General features: G+C 44.5%; 1 protein-coding gene across 1 annotated transcript in view; it reads left to right on the top strand.

Moving 5' to 3' along the window:
* Nucleotides 1-19,119, top strand: part of Mccc1 (methylcrotonyl-CoA carboxylase subunit 1) — a 49,714-nt gene extending 30,595 nt beyond the window's left edge. The window contains exons 11-19 of the mRNA XM_087899557.1: nucleotides 367-550; nucleotides 1,267-1,376; nucleotides 3,429-3,645; nucleotides 6,070-6,156; nucleotides 10,206-10,255; nucleotides 13,452-13,589; nucleotides 14,679-14,786; nucleotides 17,175-17,246; nucleotides 17,985-19,119. Of these exons, the coding sequence (XP_087755683.1) occupies nucleotides 367-550; nucleotides 1,267-1,376; nucleotides 3,429-3,645; nucleotides 6,070-6,156; nucleotides 10,206-10,255; nucleotides 13,452-13,589; nucleotides 14,679-14,786; nucleotides 17,175-17,246; nucleotides 17,985-18,098 (1,080 nt within the window). The 3' untranslated portion in view covers nucleotides 18,099-19,119. The remainder of the gene's footprint in view (nucleotides 1-366; nucleotides 551-1,266; nucleotides 1,377-3,428; nucleotides 3,646-6,069; nucleotides 6,157-10,205; nucleotides 10,256-13,451; nucleotides 13,590-14,678; nucleotides 14,787-17,174; nucleotides 17,247-17,984) is intronic.
* The last annotated feature ends 834 nt before the right edge of the window (nucleotides 19,120-19,953 follow it).

The raw sequence follows: 19,953 nt of genomic DNA on the forward strand, positions 1-19,953 counted from the left end.
GCCTCAGGCCTGCCTCTAGAATCAAACACTTCTTAAAACAAGGGTTCAGTGGCTCACACAGCTGAGATGGGGTTACAGTGCAGGGCCAGCAAGGCTCGGGATACTAAGGAAATCCTCAAGGCTTTCGGATGCTTCGTTCTCTCTGAGAGGGAAAATGGCACAGATCTCTCAGCCTGAAGGTGTAGCTAGGGCCACTCTCTTGAACTCAGATGAAAGCCAGTCACCTCAGAAAAAAGGGGGGACAGTAAAGATAAGCCAGTTTGAAAGTGGTCTGTATAATAAGAATTCAGATTATATCCTAGGACATAGGAGTCGGCTAGTGATTGTCTACGCTCATTTTCATGAGGAGCACTATTTTGTTACCAGATTGCAGCAGGAGAGAAGATTCCCTTGAGCCAGGAAGAAATCCCTCTGCGGGGCCACGCCTTTGAGGCTAGAATATATGCAGAAGACCCTGATAATAACTTCATGCCCGGGGCTGGACCGTTGGTTCACCTCTCCACCCCTCAGGCAGACATGTCTACGAGGATTGAAACTGGAGTACGGCAAGGTAACATTAAATGAGATCAAAGCTATCAGTCTAATTAAACTCACAATAAGTTATTTTTTTCTCTGATGAGGCCAGACTGAGTTGCCCAGACTGGGTTTAACTCCTGGGCTTGTGAGTATCCTGTTTTTGCCTGCCAATAAGCTAGAATAATATATCTCACCATAATACCCAGATTAGTCTGCATTATCATTGTGTGTGTGTGTGTGTGTGTGTGTGTGTGTTGTTGTTGTTGTTGTTGTTGCTGCTGCTGCTGCTGTTTTACACTTTATTTAACTATCTTGTGGGTTTGGTGGTTTGGTGCACATGTGCCTGTGGAGGCCCCAGGACAACATACAGGAATGGGTCCTCTTACCTTATGGGCCCGGGAGACTGAAAGCTTGGGAGCTAAGAGTGAAACTAGGTTTCACGTGAGGGAGTAGGGCTTTGCCTTGACCTTCAAAGAGAGAAAGGAAAGGAAGATAGACCCGAGAAAACCAGCCAGGTGTCACTGAATCACGTGATAAAACCTGGTACTCTCTGTGACTGATCCTTTTAAGGACAAGATGGGCAAGTTTTTAAGTCCATCTAAGCCTTGGTTTCTGGGAATATAAAACTGCTTGGGGTGCCTGGCGCGCAGGGTTGGTGAGGATGTGCCTGAAGTGGCAGAACACCTTGCTCTGCCTGTTTCATCCCTCAGGGTTTTGGTGTTGGCGAGTGACAGTGTCTCTCAATTCTAGGAGATGAAGTCTCGGTGCATTATGACCCCATGATCGCAAAACTCGTGGTATGGGCTGCAGATCGCCCCTCAGCCCTGTCGAAACTGAGGTACAGCCTTCATCAGTACAACGTGAGTGAGCTGAGGTCAATACCAACACCCTTTGTCGTCCCCAGAGGCTCGCGCTAGCAGACACAAAACAGTTCCTTCCCCCCAAGGCCAAGTGTAGGTTTGAGTGAGCTTTGTTTCTGTCAGAAGGGAAAGGATTGCAGAGATAAACTGTTCCCATCAGTACACAGTCTAGTGAAATCAGGCCAGCTGTACGAGTGAGCGCAGTTTTCTTCATTATAGTCTTCATTTATTCAGAATAAAAAATTATTCTTCATTTTCATCCAGTTTTTTCTGTATCACACTAATTTCCTTTTTAAATTATTTTATTTTTTAAGCAATCTTTTTTACTTTAAATACCAATCCCAGTTCCCGCTCCCTCTACTTTCCCCCACCACATTCCCCATCCATTCCTCAGAGAGGGTGAGGCCTCCCATGGGGAATCAGCAAAGTTGATCACGTCGCTTTGAGGCAGGACCAAGACCCTCCTCCCTGTATCTAGGCTGAGCAAGGTATTCTTCAATAGAGAGTGGGCTCCAAAAAACCAGTTTATGCACTAGAGATCAATACTGGTTCCACTGCCAGTGGCTCCACATACTGCCCAAGCCACACAACCGTCACCCACATTCAGAGAGTCTAGTTCAGTCCTATGTTGATTCCCCTGCTGTCAGTCCAGAGTCAGCTGTTTCTGTGGGTATCCCCATCACAATCTTGACCCCTTTGCTTATATTATTGCTCCTCCCTCTGTACGACTGGACTCCAGGAGCTTGGCCCAGACCTGGGGATCTCTGCATCTGCTTCCATCAGTTACTGGATGAAGGTTCTATGATGACAAGGCAGTCATCAGTCTGATTATAGAGGAAGGGCAGTTCAGGCACCCTACTCACTATTGCCTAGATTCTTCGCTGGGATAGTCCTTGTAAATTCCCGGGAAATTTCCCTAGTGCCAGGTATCTCACCAACCCCATAATGGCTCCCTCTGTCAAGATATCTCTCCCTCTCTGTTCTTCCCCCAACTTGAACTTCCAATTCCTCATGTTCTCCTCCCCTCTCCACTTCTTCCCCCCCCCCCTCTTTCCCCTCTCCCTGTCCCCCCATCACCTTAATTTTCTTGGTACAGAAATTCCAAACACCTTAATTTCCCTTCATAGAAGGATTTATAACACATGATTTTAAAATTATTGTGTTATTAACCTGCGGCAATTTCTGTGGCTCTCAGCACTGTGGTTCTACTTGCAATCCCTTCAGGGCCCCCACGTAGGGACATGCTCTTACCTCCCCTGTAGAGCGTCTTTACCTGCTGACTGTCCTCAGCCCTGCTTACTTCCTGACTCTATTTCTAGTTGTCCCATTTAGAAAAGGACACTTTGATGTTCTCTGTCACCTTGGCCAGCCTCAGTCTCTGACACTGCCTTTGGAAGGCAGGGGCCGCGTCTGTTTTGCCTCTCCCTGTCCCCAGAGCCTGTGTCAGATCCTGGCACCTAAAACTGCTCAGTAAATGAAATAAGGAATGGATGATTGAGGGAATGCATTCTTGAACCCAAAGCCATAGTTAACCTTTATCTTTAATCCTTTATGTATCTGGTTTTTTGTTTGTTTGTTTGTTTCTGAGGAGCGGTAAACTAGGGTTGATGTTATTCCTTTTTTAAAATTTTTCTATCCATGTGTAAACTTTGGATTTTAGTGGTGGAAGGAAGTTCTTTCCAGCCTGTTATTCTCCAGTATCACACTCGCGCCTGAATTTGCCGTCATCCTATTCTGTGGAATGTTCTAAATAACAACTCCTATCTCTTGAAAATACATTTGTGTCTGTTTTTAAACATTCATCATTTTCCTAACCTGAATCAGTTAAATGTTTAACCCGAGCCAATTAGACACCCTTGCTATACCACGTCCTACATCTTGTTTCTCTTCTTTAGCTGGATTTTGAAGTGTAAGTCCAGATGTACAGTGATAAATCTGGGGACAGTGAGTGTGACCCTTCTCCACATGACACCTTACTGGGTCACCGAGCAGATACTTTTCTGAATATGTTCTTTCCATATTCAGCAGGACCTGGGTTTGTTCTCTCCATAGATTGTCGGCTTGCGCACCAATGTGGACTTCCTGCTCCGGCTGTCTGGTCACCCAGAGTTCGAAGCTGGAAATGTGCACACTGACTTCATCCCTCAACACCACACGACACTGCTGCCCACTCACAGTGTCATAGCCAAAGAGGCTGTGTGCCAGGCAGCTCTGGGGCTCATCCTCAAAGAGAAAGCTATGACCAGCGCTTTCAAGCTGCACACCCAAGGTACAGAGCACACCTCTTCCCTTGCTGTGTTCTGTGAACCAGCAGGCACCGTGCCTCTCTTTCTGTGTTTCATTCTTGCCTTGTCTGCTGCCAATGACTGATCCAAGTACTGCAGATGTTTTTCAGTGTAGAAAATAACTCTTCGTATATCCCAAGTGCACACATTAGCACTGTTGAGTGCAGTGAATGTAGCTCAACTAATGCCCATTTAACACTGTAGAAACTGGTCTCTTTCTACCAAATGCTAGTTCTTTCTGTCTTATGCTGATCCCTGTTGACTTTGTACATCCACCACCCCTTGTGGCTTGCGTCATTGTGCCCACCATACCTACAGCAGTGCCCGTGTGCCCACCGCACATACGGCAGTGCCCGTGTGCCCATCGCACCTACAGCAGTGCCCTTGTGCCCACCATACCTATGGCAGTGCCCTTTGTGCCCGCCGCACCTACGACAGTGCCCTTGTTGCCCAGAGACTACGCCATGGGAGACTCAGAGCCCTTTCCGCTAGCCATATTTCATTATTGTGGGGTTTTTCCTGTCCTGTAATTCAGTTTCTGTCCGGATAGAGATTTGGGTCCTTGAGGCTGTCAGAGAATGCACTATGGAAGGGTCTGTTCTGGTTACCACACAAGCTTTTCTCCTCCAGCATGCTGTAGGTGCTTGTCCAACCTCTTCCTGGCAACTGCTTACCTCACAGGCATATTGTAGCCTTAGTCAGCTCTGCATTGAAAGGTTTCCCCCACACAAAAAAACCTAATACAAAATCTGCATTCTCAAACTTGCCCCCCCCCAGTATTATTTACTCAGGATGTTAAACATTGAATTAAACGTAATTGTAATGGTAAAAATAAAACAGCACCATTCCTCAAGAGGCAGCAGCAGGCAACAAGCCACGAGGGGCTGTGGGTCCCAGGTAGGGAGCCGCAAGGTGGGTGAGAGACCTCGGCGGGGTCAGCCAGTCCCACAAGGACTGGGTGAGAGACAGAGACCCATAGTCACACCATGCAGAGAAAGTGGGTATTTACTTAGTGGGTTATGGAAGGGAAGGGAAAAGAAGAGAGGGAGGGAGAAGGGGGATACAGATACGGGGGGAGGGGGGAGAGAGAGGGAGGGGAGGGGGAGAGAGAGAGAGAGAGAGAGAGAGAGAGAGAGATGAGGGGAGATGAGAGGAGAAGAGAAGGTACCTCTTCTGGAGGGATGGAAAGGAAAGCTCGCAGGCTGGAAATGGAAGGAAGATCTGCTTGCCTTGGGGGAAGGGGAGGGGAGTGGGCAGGGCTTGTCTCTTAAAGGAACAGGACAGACTGGCCTCAAACTCAGAGAAGATCCATCTGCCTCTGCCTCCCAAATGCTGAGATTAAAGGTGTGCGCCACTACCGCATGGCAGATTAAACATAATCTTAAATTTATTTGTCTTTTATTGTTAGAATTATTATATTAATTTTTTGTGTTTAGTTTATTTGTGTTTTATGTATATGGGTGTTTTGCCTATATCTGGGTCTGTGCTCCATATGCATGCAGTGTTCATCAGGGCCAGAAGAGGGCATCAGATACCCTAGGACCAGACTTAATGGTAAACCTCCCTTTATCTGGGAATCAAGCCTGGGCCCTGTGGAAGAGCAGTGGCTGCTGTTGTTAACCACTAAGCCATTTCTTTAGCCCCAGGGTCATTCTATGTACCTGCCTACTGTAGTATTGTTGTTAGCATCTTTGATTTTAGATTTTTTTCAAGATCATTGTATTGAAAGATTAAAGAATACAACTATATCTTTTTTTAAAAAATATTTATTTATTTATTTACTTACTTACTTATTATGTATACAATATTCTGTCTGTGCGTATGCCTGCAGGCCAGAAGAGGGCACCAGACCCCGTTACAGATGGTTGTGGGCCACCATGTGGTTACTGGGAATTGAACTCAGGACCTTTGGAAGGACCTTTGGAAGGACCTTTGGAAGAGCAGGCAAAGCTCTTAACCTCTGAGCCATCTCTCTAGCCCCCTACGACTATATCTTTACATTTGCTTGCTCTATTTCAACTTTGTTCCTTTACTCTTTAAATTTATAAGTGTCATAGTCACAGGCTCCATGCCAGAAGGCTTCAGTTTAGTTCCAGCCTCTGGGTGTATCCAGCAGAACATGTCCACCTCAGCACATAGCGCTGGGCCGGTGACACAGAGATCCGGAGAACGGTAGAGACTGGGGCAGGGCGAGAGCTGGTTTATAAACACTCAGATTCATCCTTAGAAGCTGGGACTTCTCATGCATAAGTTCCTAAGATATATGTCAGGGTGTCTTCCTTAAATTTAAAACAGTCAGAGCTGAGCTGCCAAGCAAGGACCCAGGGTTTATCTTCACTTTTGTAAAGTATGCATTTTTGGGGGCTCGATACTTGTAATTTTGTTGTTGCATTTTAAATTTTTTCTAGATCAATTCTCTCCGTTTTCATTCAGCAGTGGGAGAAGACTGAATATCTCTTACACCAGAAACATGACTCTGAGAGCTGGTAAAGCTGGTGAGTAGCGTTCCGTCACAAGAGAAATGCAGAGTGTAGAAACACAGCACATTAAACCAAAACCGCCTCCAGCCTGGTCACGCTCAGTCAGATCTTAGTGTTTAGAGGGCCGAGTTGGAGTTGATCGGCTCAGGTCACGGGTTAATAGTGTATATTTTCTCCCCAGTTCTGTGCTGTTAAGTGTTCTGAAAATATTCTGTAAGACATACCTAGCAAACAACTGAAGCAGAATATGACAAAGTATTCTGAAGAGCCCGGGGCATAACCCAAGGCACAGGCTTCCTGAGGAGCCCGGGGCAAGGCCTTTCTCCTTGGCTCTTTGGTCTCTGTATTGCCTTGCAGATTTTCTGCTCTAAGAACGCTGCTTTTAGATAAGAAAACAGTGTTCAAAACTGTCGGGGGCAGAGGGTCACCCATTGCTCAGGCTGTGCCTTGAGATCCATGTGGAATGGGTCATCAGAGCTGTCATTTAGTGTGTGTCTCATCACATGAGCATCTGTCTTCTCAACAGTTAATAAGGAACTAGGGCATCACTGCACATGTTCAGATGCTGAAGCTAAAGCAGGGAAAGCCAGCCAGGGCACGGCGTTACAGATGCCCGCTCCTTTTGATACCGACTCCATGTTTTTTCTAATACTTTGCAGTTGGGTAGTTTTGTTTTTAATTTTTTTAACTGTACTACTTAGGGAAGGCTCAAAGTAAAGACTAACTCACTTTAAAGTTAGAAGCCGGTAGCACCTAAGGCAGAAAGTGGTTAATAAATCATGACCAGGCAGGACACAGAGGGTCATATCCTGTGACAGCCAGGGACCGTCCCTTCTGCTGCAGGACAGTCAGCGTGAGAAGCCAGAGTAGGTGAAGTGGGCTGGATATAGGACGTGAGATGGCCTTGAGCTATGGCAGCTCACATAAAAAGCAGGCATTCTAGTTGGAGTAGCTCCCTGCCCGCAGACCAGTAGTCTCTGAGGAGAGCATGACCTTTTGACTCTAGATGTCACAGACCTCACTATTGAGTGATATCACAGAGTGATTGCATTGTGATATCGTGCCACCCTCAGCCTAGATGGGCATTGCTAGAACCACACTGGGTGATCTCCGAGCCTCCACAAAGGATGTTTGCAGGCACGGCTCTACTCCGTAGCATAACTGGTTGCCCGTGCGTCCTGGGTGGGAGTGTTTACTCATATTACCCTGTAAAGCAGCCTCCAGAATCTGAGGATGTCTTATTAGCAACTCCTGCATGCTGAATGCACGGAGCAGTCAGAAAAATTGCAGTGGCCTTTGCAACCTAAATTAAACAGACAAATCCCATGGTCTCCTGTAACTCAGATGAGGCAACTGTGCTGTTTGGCATGGGTCTACATCAAACCACGGAGGGGTATTTTGAATTGTGCTGAGTTTTATTCGAATTAAAAATGTTTTAAGTTATAAATGAGTCACTATGTAGCTGGAAAGCCAGCATGATTGCTGTTCGCTCTGTACTTTTAGCTCTGTTCCACAAAGACGTCTGATTCTGATGGTGGTCACTGGAAGGGTTCTGAGGAGTCTTCAGAAACTGCTGATGAGCAGTGACCGGGACAGGATCCCAGGCAGGAAGCCCCAGCATACTTACGAGTCTAAAAGAAAACCAATTTTCAGTTTTCTCAGTGAAAATGACCAAGTGTTTCAATGCTATGTTTATGACTTGAATTTTTATATATTAACTTGTTACTATTGGCCGTGTTTCACAGAGCCCCATGTTGGTTCTCAGTGATAATAATAGCTCAAATTTATTGAATGTTCTCTAATACAGTGTTATACATTTTTCAGAGATTATCTCATTTGCATTTTTCAGAACAGGCCAATAAGATTCTTGCTATTAACAATGCCACCTTTATTATCAGTAACTACTCTTTCTTGACCAAGGGCAAAGCTCGGATATCAGTAATTTTCCAAAGGTCATAGAAAAATAATTCAAGCCAGGGTTCGACTCCATGCCCTGAGGGATGCGTACTTAAGTAATGCTACCCCCTGCTAAATTGCCATGCCTTGTTAAATGTGTAACAAGCTGTTTAAGATTCTCTGGTAGGAAACACAATAACTGGGGGAGGGAATAACAAATGTGAGGCCTGTTTATAATACATAGGGTGGAGAATTTTTACCTACCCAGTGTAAAGATTTTGAAAGCAGTTATGTTGATAGATGTTGAGAAGAGTAACATGGTTTTTGTGTCCAGCACGTGCGTGCATGCGTGCGTGTGTGCGTGCGTGCGTGCGTGTGTGTGTGTGTGTGTGTGTGTGTGTGTAAGAATCTGCTATTAGGACTGTATATGGTTGGAATGTGGGTGTTGTAGCACTTGAAGGTGAGGCCATAGTGGTTTTGTGAGCAGTTTCAGTTTTTCAGTGTTTTATTTATTTTTTGTTTTTTGGAGTTTTTTGTTTGTTTGTTTTGAGAGAAGAGTTTCTCATAAATTGGGGTAAAGAGAGAATCATAGGTGTTTTATACTTTATAGTAGAAGTCTATTTATGTTCAAAAGACTGAGTTCAGAGACCTATGCAGACGCTCCCCAAGGACTGTGAAGCTGGTATAAATAGGAGTATGGGGAAGGAGCAACCCTGAGCCAAGAGGCATCTGGAAATATCAACTGGACCATTTTCCCCTTTGCTCAGAGCTGAGCCACACATAGGGGATAGGAAGAAAACAAAGCTGAGAGCTTACATATTATGAATTTAAATTTTTTAAAGAAAATGCCTCCGATTACACCAGATCAATTTTCTTCCATTACAAAACATTGAAAGTGTTTAAGTGTCCTGGGTGCAAGCAGAATTATAGTAAAGGCTTGGTTATAATTTCACAGAGTCAATTGTTATTCCCTCCCCCAGTTATTGTATTTCCTACCAGAGAATCTTAAACAGCTTGTTACACATTTAATAAGTCATGGCAATTTAGCAGGGAATAGTGTTATATTAGCATACATTCCTCAGTGTGTGGAGCCTAACTCTGGCTTGAATTATTTTTGTAATTCAAAATTTCTGGTAATTGCAAATTACCAGGAAAGTAACTTTGAGTATGGAAATGAGAGGGTTGAGATGGGAAGCAGCGAGGGCGCCAAGATGTCTTCAGAGCCAGTCAGCCCAGGTCAGGAAGAGTATCAGGAAGGCAAGGAGGAGACTCAGGACAGATTCTGGAAGGAAAGAACTTGACAGCCAAGTACTGCCCACTGGACATAGAAGGCATAGCATAAGGCAAGCGTGAAAAGCTTCAAACCAGGTGACAGATCAGCTGGGCCCGTCTGGAGCTTATGAGTCGGGAGGGTCAGTGCTGGAACAAAGACGTTCATTTCCGTGCCAGCGGCACCCAGCTGGGCATAACTGATCAGGGTTCTAGAGGACATCAAGATGAAAACACCCAAATTGGAAACATCCGATGATGGCCAGGACATACAGTCCATGAAATGGTGTTAATGTGTACAGTTCTGATCACAAAAATGCTTGTTCCTGGGACTTGAACCTAGGGCCTTGTAGATACTGCACCAAAACTCCCACATAAAACTGATTTCCAACTTGGAAAACAGTCGTCACCCAATCCCATATTCATGTACAGCCTGAATAATTCCTTACATTCTTATGGTCTGGTACAGTTTTAAAGCACTTTTACCTTTACTTAGTCGTTCCCATACCCACTTAGTGGCAGATGGTGAAGGAACATTGAAAGGGTAGCTGAGCCAAGACCACAGAGGAAGTCAGATGGGAGACTTGGGTCTCAAAGCAGACCTTCTCTGGTTTGATGCTGGTTGACGACATTTTCTGACTATCACTGCAGCTTTTTGTGCAGGTGAAAATATGTCAAATATTCAAAGTCCATTTTCAAAAGAGAAAGGTTTGCCAATCCACCTGTGCTGAACCCGATCAGAGACTGTGCTAAGAAAAACATTGTATCCCCTGGAGTTAAGATGTTGCCTTTTCTTGAACTAGCTAAGTAACTTAGAGCTGAGAGGGAGAGTTTTTTTTCCATTGTTTACATGGAAATAATGTCTTTTTTTTCTTCAATTTCCCCCTTGTTCCATAAAGATACAGTCATAGCTGTGACGTATAACCATGATGGGTCATATGACATGCAGGTAAGCCTTGTTGGTTCTGGTCTGTAGCTCAGAGCCAAATCCTATCTTTCTCATTCTAAATAGGGTTGATTTTCATTCTCAAATTCCCCTTAAGCCTTTGACCATTGTAACTGTAATGAGAATGTAGTGTGCTTTTATTTCAGAGCAGTTTGAGGGACTCACCCTGTATTGTTTCCGACTTGTTTACGAGGTTTGTCTATGATTTCCTTAAGCATAAAAACCTAGCAAAAGGAACAGCCTTGGGGCTGGAGAGATGGCTCAGCCATTAAAGGCTAGGCTCACAACCAAAAATATAAGAATAGCCTTGAATTAAATGGCTCATAAGCCCTTCAGGTATGTGCACACATTTTACCAAAATAGCAGTGCTCAGATTTTTGGGCTTAGAAATCCTATACACACTTAAAAATTATTGATAGGTCAGATGTGCAAAGAACTATTAGAAAACTTAAGAAAATTAGGTGTACAGTGTAGTGGCACAGATACCTGCGTGTTGTTGTGGAGCCATTGCCACCACCCAGCAACAGGTAAAACCAAAAACTTCCCTATCTCGTTCCTTTATTTTTTTTGACAATTTCCATCATAAATACAGTGTATTGTGAATACCCCTTCCATTGCCCTTTCTTATCCCTCCCCCATCCACAAGACTTTCTTTTCCCCAACTAGCCCCCTCCAACTGTCCTGACTTGGTTTCAATCCACTGAGTTAGTTAGGCTTGCTTATGAAAGCATGGGTAGAGAGCTATTTGCCTGCCCATAGGCAACTCACCACTGCTTACATCACTTAAGAAAATGATGCCCCTTTCCCAGCAACCATTAACTATCCCCTTGCTCTTCCTTCTCTTCCTCCCCAGAAGGCCTGGGGACTCGTGGGTTTCTCCCCATCCATGACAAAATGTTGAAGAGACCAGTCTTATGCGGGCCTTGTGCAGGTGCAGCGGTTGCAAAACTGCCACCAGGAACGACTGCACAGTAGTTCTGCAAAGTCACCTAATTTTTTGCATATATGTCTAAAAGTAGAATTGCTGCATCATGCACTAATTCTGTTTTTCATTTTTTGGGGAACTACCACATGTTCCCTGGAGCAGCAGTGGCATTCTGCATTCTCACCAGAGTGCACATGGCGTTTTCTGGCCACAGTACTTGTGGGCTTTCACCCCACCTTGTTTACTAACAGCCATCCTCATGGGTACAGGTGGTCAGGTGTTGGAGCTCTGATTTGTAGATGACTTAAGGAGGATGGATTTTTTTTTTTTTTTTTTGCTGGCCATTGGTATGTCTTCTTGGGAGAAATTTCTCTCTGTGACCTTTGCGTATCTATATTTTAATGCAGTTATTTTATTGTTGCTGTTGCGTTGTGGGAAAACTAGAAAAAATATAAAATCTAATATCATACAAGTACTCAATGCATTAACCATCATTAACCATTGTAAGTTTTACATTCTCACAAGTCCAATGGCTTCTAGAGAATTCTGCTCCATACTCAAGAGGGGGAAAATGATTTAAAAGTCAGATAGCATCTTTGTCCTATTATGAAAAGGTTCATTTTGCAGTTTCTCTAAATGGCTGTTGGAAAACGCAAGGAATCTAAATCACGTCGCTCCAGGGTAAAGCTTAGGCTAGCCCTTAATTAAAATAAGTCTATTTGCAAAATGAAATGCTAAGGAGGTTCTTATTGTTATTTATTCTTTTATGTGGGCCTCACTCATGAAAATAGAGCCCATGTAGAATTCAGAGAACAATTCACAGGAGTTGGTTCTCTGTTTCCTGTGATTCCTGGGAACCGAACATGAAACTCAGGTCTTCAGACTTGGTAGCAGGTGCTGCACACTGGACCTTCTTGCCTAGCTCCTTAAGAAGGTGTTAAAAGTTGGAACTGAGCTACAAGTTCAGTAAATATATCACGTTTCATATGAACTGAATGATTTCAAATTCGGAATGAATTTCCCAGTTACATGTGTTAGATCTCCCAGCAGTTTTCTTTGTCCCGCACCAGGTCAGCTGCGAGAAGTCACCCACGTTGGAGGCATGCACAATGCCTCCTCCATATTGGCGCCTCTGGTTTGGAACCCTTTCTTGTTCCTTGATTAGTAAATTGACAGTTGTCCTGTTGGCTGATGGGACTAAATGTACATTTGTGAATTTTTAGACAAAACTTTTATACCCTGAGATTTCACAGATATTCAAATAGCTGTTTTAGTAGCTTGCAGGGTGGAGTAAATGTCATGTTTATCTTCAGGAAGATGAGAATTAATACAAATTCTGCTATGTGACCTACTTCACTTTAGCCCAAACAGCATATTTACAAAGAATAGACACAGACCCTATTCTAATATGATAGGAATTGAAAAGGAAAACATGGATTTAAATGGATATTCTGTGTGTGTGGGGGGGAGTTTTCTCTTGCATGTATATTCAAGAGAACACTCTTGGAAATAGGAAAATGTATCCCTTTGCCAGCTGCCTTGAGACCTAAGTTCTCTTCTGACACAGCCTCTGTGAGCAAGACAGCTGTAACCAGTTCCTGTCCCTTCACCTCACAGCCAAAGCCCGTGGAATCAGCCTGTGTGCAGAGGAATGCCCTCTCTGCCGTCTAGCTTTGCTTTCTGTCATTGCTGACCTTGGCACAGGAAAACCGTATGAACTTAAGAACTCAGAAATGAATCCCAGCATGTAGTATAGCCAGGGGAGTTGGATAATTTTGTTTAGTTTCTACTTATTTATTTGTATTTTGAATTATATATGTGTAGAGGGTAGGGGTATGTGCAACTGGGTGGCGTTACCTGACGAGAATAGAAGAGGGCATGGAAGCCCCTGGAGCTGGAGTTACAGGGAACTGAGCTGATGACATTGGTGCAGGGAACTGAACTCAGGTCCCGTATGAGCTACACACGCTCGGCACTGCTAAGCCATCTCTGTAGCCCTTCGATGTGTACTTTTATTGGACATTTTTATGCTGCTCCTTCCATTCTTAAATGAACTTTTTCTGTAGCATTATGCTGATATGGATAACATATATAGTTTTTTTTTCTTTTAATTATCTTACTGCTGTTTGTATCTAAATGTTCTGGGTAGGAATCTCGGGGTGGGGTTCTGCATGGTCCCTTGAAAAATGCGCCTTTGAAGCTGCTAATAATAAAGACACTTGCTTTTATTAGCTCTGCATGGTCATTTATTTTAAAGACTTTCTTTCCCCCCAGATTGGAGATCAGACCTTCCGAGTCCTTGGTGATCTTTGCAGTGAGGGAGGCTGCACCTACTTGAAGTCTTTTGTTAACGGAGTAGCCAGTAAATCCAAGTTCATCGTCCTGGACAACACCATCTATCTGTTTTCCATGGTGATGTTTCACTCTTGTCTTGTTTTGATGAGGTTTCAGCCTGCAGTCCAAGCTGGGCTAGGACTCATGGCAATCCTCCTGCCGTAGTTTCCCAAGTGTAAGATTAGGTGTAGATTACCATGTCTGGGCTTGATAATGTTCCTCTCGGAGTTGGGATAGAATTGATTAACCAGAAGCATTTCACACCAGCACTGAGATCATGTTTCCCCCTCCGTATTTCTTTGCCACGGTCCTACATTTCTAGTTCCATTTATCTGTTTTGTTCCCACAGGGTCTCACTGTTAGACACAACAGTTTTCTTCTCTGAATTCAGAAATGGAGCTTGCACTCTCCTTGAGAGGCTCTGCCTCAGTGCTAGCGTTCTCTCAAACTTTACCCAGACTCCTCTCCCTGACGCTTGGAGTCTGGGGTGGGGGAGAGGTGACAACTGGGAAATCAGTCTGGACCAGATGCTTCTGGTAATAGGAAAGTGAATGGGTAGTGGTGATGACTTGGCATTCAGAAGAGAGCCAGAGCGAGCTTGGCTTGGCTTTGGTTTGGTGCCTGATGACCAGTGAGTCCTCAGCTTCTGGGCGATAGAGAGTAGACTGTCCATCAGAGAGACGGGGCCACATCAAGATGGAGAGTAGACTGTCCATCAGAGAGACAGGGTCACAACAAGATGGAGAGTAGACCGTCCATCAGAGAGACAGGGTCACAACAAGATGGAGAGTAGACCGTCCATCATCAGAGAGATGGGGCCATATCAAGACTACAATGTTTATGGCAAATTGACTTCAGTTCTTACTGTAGAGTATCTTCCCCATAGTAAGCATGCTACTAAAAATCACTTCTAGAAGTATCCATTATGTCATCTACAGTCCTGTCCTTTAATTCTCAGTCCCTGGCTAGGCATCTCTGCCATTACCTCTGTGTCATGGAAGATGAGACTGAGTGAGACTTAGTAGCCTTAGGTTACTAGGCTTCATTAGAACCCAGGTGTTGATGGCACCTAATTCTCACTAATAGCTTGAAAGCTGTCAATCCCTCAGGTGTACTAGGAAAAATAAAGAGATGAGACCTTGATTCTATGTTCATTGTTTTATATAGGAAGGCAGCATTGAAATTGGCATCCCAGTACCCAAGTACTTGTCTTCAGTGAGCTCAGAAGGGACTCAGGGAGGTGCCATTGCTCCTATGACTGGAACCATTGAAAAGGTAATAATCAGGGCACATCTATAAAGTGATGCCAGAAATGGCTAGTAAATGTCTTTTTGGAGTTTGGTGTTTCCTTTCTTTGTCTATTCTTTACCCTCCTAAATTCTGCTCATTGAAAAGCATTCACTTAAAGAAAATAAGAAGACTGAAATGTAGTGGTTCAATTGTCGAGTACCTATTTCTTTGTTAAAGATTACTGTTGTTTTGTTCTGGGGGGTGTGTCCATGTGTGTGCTACATGTATGGGCCTGAGTTCAAATCTAGAGCCTCAGACATGTTGAGAACTCTATACCCACGCTCCACCCCACGACTTCTGGGGGAGGGTTGTTTATTTGTTTCCTAATTTTAATTTTATTCATGTGTGGGGGTGTATGCGTGTCTGTGCACCACATGTGTGCAGTGCTCACAGAGGCCAGGAGAAGGTTTCCGCAACGGCACATTGAGGCATAAGGGTCACCTGAATTTGAGTCCAGCCTGCACAGCAAACATAGCGGGCTCTGTCACAACATAAGTGCAGTTAATGCTGTCTGAGGAGTATAGCTCAGGCAGAGCAGGCGCTCAGCCTCTCGGGCACTCGGCTCCAGTCTCCGGGGCTAAGGAAAAGGAAGAGAGCTAGGAGGGTGAATGAAAGCACAGTTTTCCTTTTCACGGTGTCACATGTCCCAGGCTGCTCTTGAACTCCTGGGCCAAGGTGATCCTCCTCCCTCACCTGCTCAGGTGCCACCACACCCGACTCGGAATGTAGTTTTAAGAAGGAAAATGGAGCACTCACCAAAGATTATCTAAAGTCGGTGTTGTAATATGAAGTGTAACATCATACAGTTTTGTCATGAAATAATGACATAATGCCTATGTGTTAAAATGAGTTTGGAAGGCTGGTATTGGGGAATCCACGTGGCTCAGGGTGGGGTACAGCTTGGAGAGGAAGCTGTTTGTTTTTGTGGTTTTGAGACAGGGTTTCATTATGTAGCCGGGCTGCACTCAGATTGGAGCACTTGTCTTGCACAAGCACGCACCTCCACAGCCAGCAAACCACGTGGTCTGAGCAGTCTAAGGATAGTGCAGGGGCATTCGCTCTCTTAGCCCATTTGACTGCCAGCACCGACTTCCATACTCTGAGGAATTGAAACTACGTAAGTTTATTCTTCAAGGTTCTGGGGGTTGGAAAAATCTCAGATCACTAGCTGGTGAGAAGCCTGCTTCTTGGTGTTACAGTGGACACACCATCTCCTCCCAGTGTCCCCACATGGTTGAAGGGCACATGACCTCTCTTGGGCTTTCTCTGTGAGGGTACAGACCCCTGGTGACCTAATTAATCACTCTCGAGAAACCCTAGCTCCAAACCTTGGGTTTAATATTTCAACATGAATTTCAACAGGATTCAGACTTCAAATGGTAGCACAAGACAATCTAATTTCTATGGGGATAGATATCTGGTCTCCCCAGTACATTAAGTCATAGCAATCCCACTGTGACTGAAGACATGGCTGAGAGAGTAAAACCTTCCTCACACAGGTTGAAGTCCTGGGTTCATTCATCAGACTGCAAAAACAAAGTTCAGCTGTACATTCTTGGAAAGAAAGAAAGAGAGAGAGAGAGAGAGAGAGAGAGAGAGAGAGAGAGAGAAAATAGTTATTTAGTCTCCCATTGTTTTTCACTGTGTGAGCTGACAGACTTAGATCAACCTCAGTTCACTCAAGCCTCCTACAGTGATGGATGCCATCTGAAGATGGGCACACAGTGGCTTTGTGAGGCTGTACTGAAGAAGAACACCAATGACTGGGTGTTCTTTGGAGCATTCAGAGATGCTTGTTGCCTATGGTGAGATCTAACTTTCCCGGCGATGCCTTTACAGACTGTTTGGTAACTGTTAACTAAGGAGCACTTGGCCTACACACGCTCATTAGTCTTGTAGAACTGGAGAGAAGGGTGTCTTTTGGTGTTGCTAATTATTCAGTTCTCATGTGAAAACTATTTATACATTTGTAACACAGACTCAACAACTCCCAAACTAGAGAACTAGTCAAGAGCCTCACCCTCTCCCCTCTGTGAGACACTTACAGGTATCCGTCCTTGCCTGTGTCGTTTATGCGTACATTTTCCTATCAGACATCTGTGTCTGTCCTGATTATATTTATGAAAAACACAACAGCAGCACCAACCATTCATCTGAATCAGACAAAGCTAGGTCATAACCTAAAGAGACTAAGCATGTACAGCCAATGGCGCTAGCAATGCTGGGTGGACCTGCTGGTCTCCAGTTTACCTGCTACATCTGCCCTTGGCAAATGACACGGACATGTAGGCATGTGCTTCTGTTTCATTTGTTCACATCCCGATTCTGAAGAGCAAGAAGGACCTGTGTTCTAATGCATCCCTCAATCTCTAGGTGTTTGTGAAAGCTGGAGACAGAGTAAAAGCCGGAGACTCCCTGATGGTTATGATCGCCATGAAGATGGAGGTAGGTGGAATCCAAGTCCAGGGACTAAGTAAGCCTTGAGAGCAGCCCAGCCTAGATGTTCTTTGCTTTATTCGATGGGCAACAACATTTTAAATAGTAAATGTCAGGAACTGGCTAAGCATTAATCTCAAGAAGCTAAAGCAACCATCCTTCTGTTAATACATTTTTGTCTTGTGAAGCCATCCCTGCCTTTGTAAACTTACTGAAGTTATCAGCAGTATCCCCGCTGAACACTCCCTGCCGCTGTTTCTCTAGTTAAATTACAGATGACAAGTGTTAGTTTAGTTAGACCGTAGACCAGCAACTCCTGGCCCTAGGCAAATATTACATTCACTTTGGAAGCTTTGTAGACCTGCTTCCGGAGAAAAACTGAACTGGGACCTCCAACAGGAAGGCCTAGTTGTAACTCTGGGATTGGTCCCAGGGCTCTGCAGCTAGTGGGGTACACTCAGTGGCGCCCCGTGTCCTAGTACTTCATGTAAGCTTCCCACATGAAAGTATGGTGTATAATCTGGCTGAGATTGCTCATTAGACAAGAGATTCCGGGCCACATCCTTGATGGTGTTACTGCGCAGTATTGACTCTGATCAACTCTAAGTGTTTACATCTTCTCTGTGGATGGAGATGTGTATAAACAGAGAAACTACACAGCATGGAAGGTATTAGCTGTGTTTTCATTTTTTCTGCCTCTCCTGGCCCCTGCTGACATGACTACCATGGCTCTTTGTATCTCTGCAGCATACCATAAAAGCTCCAAAGGACGGCAAGATAAGAAAGGTGTTCTTCAGAGAAGGGGCCCAAGCCAACAGACATGCACCGTTAGTGGAGTTCGAGGAAGAGGAATCAGATTAACGCACGCCATAATGAACTGTGTCCATCACAGAGAGCCGGCTGCACAGCGTCTAAGCTGCCTGGATACAGCAAGTGCCTCTTCAATCTAGATCCCGGAAAGAGGAACTCTATTAAATAAGATGATGGGATTGGATGAAAGCCGTTTCCTACTCACAAGTTATCTCAAAAGATTTCTTAGAAATAAAGCTTGGCTGTATTTTTTTTTTTTATTTTGGAAACTAATGTTTGCCTTAAATCTTACATGTTTACTCTTTTAAGAATAGGGTAGAGGGCAGCATGACCAAAAGAGGAGTCAGAAGGAAATGTCATGTAAAGGAATGGCTTTCCAGTCACCCTGATGAAAATACAGAAACACCCTTCAGAGGCAGGGGTCCCGAGCTGAACTCTACCAAAGGTAACTTAAGTAGTTTAAGACATGAGCATTATGTGTTTCTAGACCTTGTGTTTGGAACATTTCTCTTTAGAGTCTTCTGCCTTTATTGTATTTGTGGGGAGCCTGGGAAACCCGAGTGACTGAAGTCTTGACTAAATGTGTGCTGTTGACCTGGGCACAGCCAGGTCAAGGACCTTAGCGTTAGACTCAAGGAAAATGGCACCCCCCCCCATATTGAGATTCCCCTTTCAGGGGTTGGGGGGGTGAGACTCAAAGGAATTTGTTTCCTGTGCAGTATATTGATCCTGTGTGCAAAAACCATCCACCATAGCCTTCTACCTGGTGTAGGAAGCCCTTCTGTTTATGTGTTGCTTTCATTGGTTAATGAATAAAGAAACTGCCTTGGCCTTTTGATAGGGCAGAACTTAGGTAGTCGGGGAAAACAGAACTGAATGCTGGGAGAAAGAAAGCAGAGTGAGAGAGTCACCATGGATGCTCCACCTGAGACAGACACTGGTTAGAATCTTTCCCGGTAAGCCACTGCCACGTGGCGACATACAGATTAATAGAAATGGGTTAAATCAAGATGTGAGAGTTAGCCAATAAGAGGCTAGAGATAATGGCCAAGCAGTGATTTAATTAATACAATTTCTGTGTGGTTATTTCGGGGCTAAGCTAGCTGGGTGGCCGGGACAAACCAGCAGCCTTCCAAGCAGCTCAGAGGCACAAGTGGGCCTCTCCTTACAACAAACTTAGTCAACAAATGGTATCCACGTGAACAACTGCATCCACATAAAGCCTGAGAGATGGAAAGTAATTCTAGACATAAAATAATAGAGTTAAGCATGGCTTCTCAGGTGGGCTCTGCTTGCTGGAGCCAAGCGCTCTCATTTAATAGAGATTTCCTGACACAGCTTTAGCTGCAAAACCTTGCAGCTCTTTTAAGAGGTCCTGCCATGAAACACTTAAATGGTGTTGCTGAAAAGCTGACCGCATGCTTTTTGGTTTCAGCTGTAGCAGGAAAAAAGCCTCGCCATTTTAAAATGTTGGCTTCCTGGGCTGTCCTGCCAGTGCAAACTCTGACTCTTTCAGGCAGGCGGTCTGGCTACAGAGCATTTGAGTGTGGTTTGTGAGTACTTCTGCAGCTTGCTTGCTGGCAGGGATTTTGAGATGCCATAGAGTTGTGGCAATAAACGTGGCTATAGCCAGTACCTCAGCCATGAGGCTGAAATCTCAGAAAGCTAAGGGGCAGGGTCCAGCTGCCAAAGTCACGACTTTAATCCTCTCCATATTGCTTAGCAAATTAAAGACTCACATGGTCAAAAAAAGAGAGCTATACAGTAAAGTGAGATTCAAAGACAAAGAAAACCTCTAGATGTTTTACAGTGTGTTGAAAATATATGCAAAGAGAGAAATATTCTCTCTTTGGGAGAGAAAAGAAAAAGTTTAGAATCCTTAAGATAAAAAAAAGAGAGAGTAGTT

This window comes from Myodes glareolus, chromosome 20 (genome assembly GCF_982192425.1).
Source record: "Myodes glareolus chromosome 20, mMyoGla1.1, whole genome shotgun sequence".
In the NCBI taxonomy this organism is placed as follows: domain Eukaryota; kingdom Metazoa; phylum Chordata; class Mammalia; order Rodentia; family Cricetidae; genus Myodes; species Myodes glareolus.